The following is an 8,377-nucleotide window of genomic DNA, read 5'->3' on the forward strand; positions in this document are numbered from 1 at the left end:
CAATGAGCTGAAACTGTTGCATTTGTCCAATCAGCAGCTACAGGAAACATTTGTGGAGGTTATTGCTGCTAAAGCAGGTTCTACCAGTTACTAAGCAGAAGGATTCACACAATTTTTCCAGCCATGACTAAATGTTTAAATTTGTTCAATATTGACAAGAAGTTGTTTTTGTGTTATTAGTTTAAGATGGGGGAGGAGGAGTGGTGCTGCTGGGGCCTGCTTTGTGGTGGGTCTGGGGTTCGGGTGCGTCCTGTCTGGGGTGTGTCCCTTGCGCCCTATGTTGCCAGGTTAGGCTCCAGCTCACCGCGATCCTGTTTGGGACAAGCGTTTGCGTGCGTGCGTGCGTGCGTGTGTGCTTGTCTGTTATTGTGAATTAGTTGAAGATCAGACCACATTTAAGGAGTAATTCATGGAAAAATCCAGATAAATTCCAAGGGTTCCTAGACTTTACTTTGCAACTATATAACTACACCTAATAGTAATAACATCACTATTGCATTGAGTCTTTTTCCATTGGCAGTTTACCTCCAGCATCACAATTACTACATCCACCTTGTAGTAATAAATGTCTATGTAATTTTGAAATGTCCTTGTATGTTGTATACCCTATTAGAAAAGAGTAGAGTTGTCTTTGTAAGGGAATAAAATGAGCTCTGACAGTATGTTCCTTTGACAGGCATAAGCCTACTTCCCTGTCACTTCTTAAGTGATATGCATCATCAGGAGCACAGCTTTCAGACTTCCATTTTCCCTTGCTTTTCCTCCTCCTGCTTTTTCTTCTTTCTGTGTTTTAGCTTTTCTCAGTAATCCTCTCTCTCTGTGACCTGTATCTGGAAGCCCTCTGGCGTGGTAAGAGAGCATTTTCAAAAAGTAAGCCTCAACACCATGTCACAGTCCCAGACAGCCTACAAAGGAACAACTGTACAAAATCAACTCATACTGGAGCTGAAAACATTTTCTCAATGAGTTTACTGTCCTACTCATTAGCACTGGCAGTTAACACTGTAACTTGATGTCTGAACATGCACCTAATTATCTGTGATGCAAGTAATGCACTTCAGTTGAGTTATCTTGGCTGGGTACTATGGAGTTTAAATCCATGTTGCTCTGCACTGTGGTGCCTGGTCCTCTCTGCCTATACCTTTCACGCTGTAATAGTTTACATTTATATTTACATGTATTCATTTAGTAGATGCTTTTCTCCAAAGTGACATCCATCTCAGCAAAAATACAATTTGTGCATTACATTAAGAGAAAGAGACATGGCTGCAGACGTGATTCTTAAGTTAACCTAGTTTGTTACTTTCCACTTGATGCACCGATGTTCATCGCTCGAGTAGGTGTATAAAATGCAGGATAGATAAATCCTGATAACTTCGTACAAAAGGTTTTTTTTAATTATAAGGTACACCAACAAACAATCACATACAATGCTGGAGTAGCGGCTGTGTAAAGGCTTATCTGGGGATGATCATGAAGTTACGGTGCATGAACATTTATATCATACATGAGCTGGAGAGATCTTGGGTGAAGTGGGTCTGGGAAAGGTGAGTTTTCAGACCCTTTCTGAATGTAGACAGAGTTTCTGCTGTTCTGAGTAAGAGGTTGTTCCACCACAATGGAGCCAGAACCAAGAACCTCTGTGCTTTACTTTTCATGCAGAGGACCACCAAGTGAGTTTTCTTTGTGCATCTGCATCTGTCTGATGGCTGGCTGTTTTCCTGTACCTTCTGGCATCAGGGTGCGGCGGGGGCTATGCAGAACCTGATGTAACCCAGTGCACACCCCACCAGGGATTCCATAGCAGCGTACCACACTATGCTGAGACAGACATTATCAGTCTACAAGGTGTTACTGGGAGCAACATGTATGCAGTGCCTGCTGTCACTGTCGATTCACTCACACGCAAGGACATCTCTGTCGCCGAGTTCCCACGACATCGCTTGGTCTTTCGCGAGAAACTAGGGGAAGGCCAGTTTGGAGAGGTGAGATATTTAACTTGACCACTTCTTTACATTTTTGTCCTGTTTTATGAATGCGCATTGAATGTCATTGAACCTTTTCAACATTAAGGTGCATTAAGTCCTCTAAACATGTAAAGTTATGTTCAACTTTATGAAATGGATGTGACAGCTTACCTGTTGTAATCCGTTTTACTATTTTTCATTTATTTTATTGTTCCTGTTGTTATTTTGCTTAGTTTAAGGTATTCTAATTTTTACCCAAATTGGTTTACAGTCCTGTATGTATACAGGACTGTATCACAGCAATTTCCTGGCTTACAGCTTCTACTGAGAAATTTCCAACAGTTTGAGTAGTTGCTCCATGTGAATGTGCTTATTGATGAGGAATTTAAGAGGTGCTCTCTTGGGTAATACTTTGATTGCCATCTTGACAGGTTCATCTGTGTGAAGCAGAGGGTCTGCCTGAATTTTTGGGAGAGGGTTCCCCCTTACCGGAGCGAGATGGAAAGCCAGTACTTGTTGCAGTGAAGCAACTCAGAGCGGATGCCACCAGCAACGCCAGGTGTTCCCATTCATCTCTTGTATACATAGTGTACATGGGGAGTTTTGAATTAAATGTCATTTTGTTAGGAATTAGGCATATGCTCTGCAGTTTTTTAAAATGCATATACATGTTCTTTTTATACAAGTGTTTGGTCCTTTAAGTAGTGGAAGTTTATGCAAATACTAGGTGTGATTTAACATAATCTGGGAGCCAGTATTTCGCACTAGGTAAAGTACAGTTCTACATCAATAGAAGACTGTCAATATTTTTTGCTACTAATCGTGATTGTACAATTTTTCTGTAATAGCCATACACCTCAAAGTTAAAAATGGTTCCTTAGAGAGCAAAATATTAGGTTTCCAAACCTAACCCTTTTCATATCTGTCCTGCCCAGGAACGACTTCCTGAAGGAAATCAAGATAATGTCACGTCTCAATGACCCCAATATTATTCAGCTGCTGTGCGTGTGTGTCAGCTCTGACCCATTATGCATGGTCACTGAGTATATGGAGAATGGGGATCTTAACATGTTCCTGTCACAGAGAGAGATTGAGAGCACCCTCACACATGCCAACAACATCCCATCAGTCAGGTTAGGAATCACCTGGCATGATGTCAAATGGTATCGGTACCAGCACCCACTGTGTACAGGGTCATCGGCTTTTATCCATCATCAACAAGAATTTGATACTGCTAAAACTGTCTTTAAACAAATGTTCATATGTAGAGATAGGTTTGCTAATTTTCTCTCTTATGATCTCAGTAATCATAACCCCTGTTTACACTATCCAAATGTCAGTTCATTTGGTGCAGACTGATTCATTTGCATTGTTTTCATTGATCTTTATTCTCTTTACTCTTTTGCTTCTTTTGCATTGAATATTAAATTAATAGGGGGGTGCGGTGGCGCAGTGGGTTGGACCGCAGTCCTGCTCTGGGGTGGGTCTGGGGTTCGAGTCCCGCTTGGGGTGCCTTGCGACGGACTGGCGTCCCGTCCTGGGTGTGTCCCTTCCCCCTCCGGCCTTACGCCCTGTGTTACCGGGTTGGCTCCGGTTCCCCGTGACCCCGTATGGGACAAGCGGTTCTGAAAATGTGTGTGTGTGTGTGTGTGTGTGTGTGTGTGTGTGTGTGTGTGTGTGTGTGCGTGTGTGTGTGTATTAAATTAATACGTAAACACCGATTGACATATATATGTTTTGTTTGTGAACATTTAAAAGTACACTACATAGGATGTACACAAGCCAAATGAGTGCTGTTACAGCCTTACAGTATTATACAGTTTGGAAGCTGATGACCGCTTCTCACGGTAGATGAGACCAGCATTGCTGAACCTGAACATCAAGTTATCAGTTTGTTTCTAGTGACTGCGCTGATGTTATAAATAGCTGTTTTTTGTATCTAGAATGCCCAGGAGGGGTGGGTAGCCACTGGCACTCGGACCCCCAGAGGTTTATTTTTCCCTTGCCTTTTGGTTGGGATTTTTTTTTTGCTTTCCCTTTCTCCATGGCTGTTTGGCTTACTTATAGTTGTAAGACCCAAAAGAGTTATTGTAGTAATTTAAAGTGTAACTTACCTTTTGTTTATGTTTCCTGATCTTTTTGTTCGGTGCTCTGTGTCACTGAGTGAGAAGAGCACTCTGTGAAAATAAAATGAATTGAATTATAGAATAGTTACTGAAGAGAAACTGCCTTGTTACATTGCAGTATCTTAAGATATTAAGTATTGAAGAAATTGTGTTTATTGTAATGGGATTGTGGGATATTTAAATTAATTAGGTGTCAGTTTTGGGGCTCAGGGAACAATGCAAACAAAAATTTACCATCAACACTAATGCTCTTCTCCCAACCAATATGAATCTGTTTCTGCCTATCAGCATGTCCGACCTCCAGCACATGTCAGTGCAGATCTCGTCAGGCATGCGCTACCTGGCCTCTCTCAACTTTGTGCATCGAGACCTAGCCACACGAAACTGCCTCCTGGATCGGCGACTCACCATCAAGATTGCTGACTTTGGTATGAGCCGCAACCTGTACAGCAGTGACTACTACCGCATCCAGGGTCGTGCTGTGCTGCCTATTCGCTGGATGGCCTGGGAGAGCATTCTTCTGGTGTGTGTTTTTTTTTTGTGCATGCAGTACGTGCTGCTACTGTTATTTGCCTGCTTTGATGGGGAATTGTGAAGAAGAAGCAAGTTGTAGTTTGATTTCTTGTCCAGGCAGAAAATCTGATTTAATTGATTTGGTTTAACAATGACATAGGTGATTCTATATCTACAATCAGTTGAAGGCCTTTATTTTTTCTTTCTTTATTAATAGAACAGAACAGATCAGAACCAGTATGAAGTTATTGAAAGAAGTTAGTTCAGTAAAATTTTAGTTCTATAAAAGCATCTGCCAAACGTCAAGCTAATAATATATTACATTATATTGGATTACATTTAGTCGTTTAGCAGACGCTTTTCTCCAAGGTGGCATACATCTCACAGAAAAATATGAGTGCATTACATTAACAATAATTAAAGCCCCCATTGTTTTACCTTTCTAACTAAATACATTTCCATCTTTTAATTCCCTCCTTTTAATTTGTCCATCCATTGAGATTCATAAAGAATACAGTAGTCATTGCAGAATACATCTAACTGTGTTTTATGTTTCAGGGAAAGTTTACCACTGCAAGCGATGTGTGGGCATTTGGCGTGACCCTCTGGGAGATCTTCACACTGTGCAAAGAGCAGCCCTACAGCCTGCTATCAGATGAGCAAGTCATCGAAAACACTGGCGAGTTCTTCAGGAACCAGGGCAGACAGGTGCACTTAAATCTGCATGTAGGCTTGCCCAGTGTCCAGCGCAAATAAAATTAAAATTTAGGATAGCTGTGGTACTGATATCAGAATTATCCATTTATTTGCTATTAGCCAATTATATTCTGTTCTCTACCGCAGTATTTCATTATCCTCCCCCAAGCAGAATGTTTATTACTCTGACTTTTTTGACAGACTTGTTCTGCTCTGTTTCTCAGATCTTCCTCTCAGCGCCACCCCTTTGCCCCCCTTCTTTGTTTGAGCTGATGATGCGTTGCTGGAGTCGAGACATCAGGGATCGACCCACTTTTGACCACATACGTGAAGCACTCCGTCTGCATACAGCTCAGTGAATCCTCAGACTGACTGCTTGCCACTCATTAAATCTTCCTGTTGACTGTTTTTTGCTCTCCAACTCTTCTTTCAAATTCTGTATAGCATTACCCTAAAACTATGACAAAATGGACAAGCAAGACAGGAAGTGGCAAGTTGAGCAATGATTACATAAAATAGTGGACTTAGTCACGTATTTATTGGGTTAGTTCAAGGCTATTTACAAATCTGTGGAAAGTAGCAGAAAAACTCTTGCTTTCCGTAATGTAAATTAGCCTCTTCTGTGGTCGGACATTTGCTAACTGGCACCACTGAGAGCATCAGTGCCTCAAACTAAATTCTAGGTCTTAAAATCAGTTCCTGAAAATCTATGTCTGAAGGTTCTTTTTGTTACATATTTTTAAGCACTGCTGTTTTTATTTTTTGTGCATTTATTTTTGTCTATATTTCTTATTAACCCCCACACTGGAGTTAAAACTAATACTATAATAATTTTGGTTGATGTTTTTTGTGTGTGTGTGCTCATTTTTTAATTTTTTTTTTTTAATTTTCTTTTATTAAATATGAATGTCAAGCAGGTCAGTTTGAATAAGGCCAGATTTTGATATTTGACTGGCTTTGGCTGAAGCAAAACTACTGTCATAGCTGGAATAGGACCCTTTCAGAGGAGAGGGTTGTGGAGCCACTATAGACTGATACACAATGGATCCCACTGCCCCCCCCCTCCCCCCAGCAGATTACTATGGGCTTCAGCCCTGTCCTCTTTTCTCCCCATCCACAGTGTGCAATTAATTGGCCCCAGTTTTATTTAGTTTATGAATGATATACAGATTCTGCAGCTAGGCTGGTTTTCTCATTCATAACACATTGAATCTGCGTTTTATTTTACGGTTTGTGGGTGGTGTAGTCAGTATAACAGACATGGCCACACTGGCCATGCAGTGAATTAAACCATTCTATTTTTGAAAGCTTCCTGGAAAAAAGTTAAGGTTTAGCTGGTTTTATGTAAAGATGGTATCGTTTCTTTAAGGATGCTCCTTTGAGTATTGTGGTGATTACGGTTGGAGAGACAACAAAAGTTTATTTCCCCATCCCCCAATTTCCTTTTACTTTGCTTGCTTTACATACAGTTTTAGGCAGTGCATTCACTTGCATGGTGATTGCATGAATATATGATTTAGTATGTGGACTAGATGAGTTTACTTTGTTTGCATCATGCATTGTAGCCTTTGTAGTTTGTCTTAACTGTGTGTTATTCTTTGTTAATTTGTTACTGTTTTAAAGGTACATGTAGAACCAACACAAGGCTGCTGGGAGGAGGTTTTCCTGTTGTTGTCTGTACTGGGATAAATGGGTGGAACTAGTTCAAGTTTAGAGTGAAGGGCTAAACTGAGGCCCCTGTTGTGCAATATAATCTAAACTTGGGGTGGGGTATCTCCCATAAGCCTTTGCTAAAGTGAGCCTGTGGTTTTGCTTTTTTGAATACGCATGGAGTGTGTTTGCTTGTCAGAATGATTGGAACATGCCATGGTATTTGCAGGTGCTTTTGTCTTTATGTTCTGTCTATGCATTCGCACAAGGATTAATATCTACTACTCTTGGGTGGTATCTATCCTGGAACTTTCATGGAATAGTTAGAGGTTTTGATATAGACACATTTTTTTCTTCATTTAATCTGTTCTCTCAATGCTAAATGGACTGTCATGTACATAGTATAACCAGACTAGATTTGTACAGTAATATATAAGTTTAAGCAGGGGATATACTTTCACCATAACATTCCCTTCTGTTATTTCAAAAAAGAAATAAAAAACTATACCAATATTTGATTTTGTGTTGTTGGTATGAATGCCATTTCACACACAATCTGAGCTACTGAATGAACCACCTCAATGATTGAAACTTCATTTTGAATTTATGCAGTTTATTTAGCAAAACATTGATGTATATATTTGCTAATAAGCTCTGCTTATGTACAGAATACTAAGAACTAAGATGCTTTTCTCCAAAGCAAAGTACATCTCCGAGAACAATATGAAAACTGCTGTACATCAACGGAAGGACAGCAGCAGTAGCTGGAAGACACGTGATCCCTGAGTACAATTATTTGTTATATACCACCATTTAAACCAGTATGCATTACACGAGTAGTTGCATATAGGCTTTTTCAATGGTTAAATACATTATTAAAAATTGTTACATATAAGTTGTACATGTTTATCAAGCACGTAGCAGATCAGGAGAGAAGCAAGTCTGAAAGAAGTGACTTTTTAAATGCTTCATAAATGTAGAGGACAGTTCATCAGTTCTAAGAGGGGGAGGTCATTCAACCACGTCGGAGCTAAAACGAAAATCCTTTGTGCTTTTTATTTTGGATCTCTTATGCGTAGGCCCACCAAGCAGGCAGAGGTGGAGGAATTTAGCAGTCTGGTTGGGGTGTAGGGAGTGATCAGGTCTTATACATATCAGGAAGCAGGTCCACTGATGGTTTTGTAGGCAGTAATTAGAGTTTTGAATTTGATGCAGACAGTTAAAGGAGGCCAATGAAGCGACAAGGAGGGAGATATATGGGAACACTTTGGTAGGTCAAACAACTCTTGCAGCAGTGTTCTGCATCAGCTGGAGCGGTTTGATGGCAGAGGCTGGAAAACCAGACAGGAGAGAGCTGCAATAGTCCAGGTGAATATTATCACAACCTGGACTGGGACAAACCCCTGCTCACCCCAAGAACAAGAA

General features: G+C 40.5%; 1 protein-coding gene across 4 annotated transcripts in view; it reads left to right on the top strand.

The window, feature by feature from the left end:
• Positions 1 to 7,449, top strand: part of ddr2l (discoidin domain receptor family, member 2, like) — a 28,765-nt gene extending 21,316 nt beyond the window's left edge. For all 4 annotated transcript variants that reach the window (XM_018728740.1, XM_018728741.1, XM_018728738.1 and 1 more), the window contains exons 12-17: positions 1,741 to 1,985; positions 2,399 to 2,526; positions 2,903 to 3,100; positions 4,382 to 4,616; positions 5,165 to 5,314; positions 5,527 to 7,449. In XM_018728740.1, the coding sequence (XP_018584256.1) occupies positions 1,741 to 1,985; positions 2,399 to 2,526; positions 2,903 to 3,100; positions 4,382 to 4,616; positions 5,165 to 5,314; positions 5,527 to 5,661 (1,091 nt within the window). In that variant the 3' untranslated portion in view covers positions 5,662 to 7,449. The remainder of the gene's footprint in view (positions 1 to 1,740; positions 1,986 to 2,398; positions 2,527 to 2,902; positions 3,101 to 4,381; positions 4,617 to 5,164; positions 5,315 to 5,526) is intronic.
• Positions 7,450 to 8,377: the final 928 nt, after the last annotated feature.

This window comes from Scleropages formosus, chromosome 21, assembly GCF_900964775.1.
Source record: "Scleropages formosus chromosome 21, fSclFor1.1, whole genome shotgun sequence".
NCBI lineage: Eukaryota > Metazoa > Chordata > Actinopteri > Osteoglossiformes > Osteoglossidae > Scleropages > Scleropages formosus.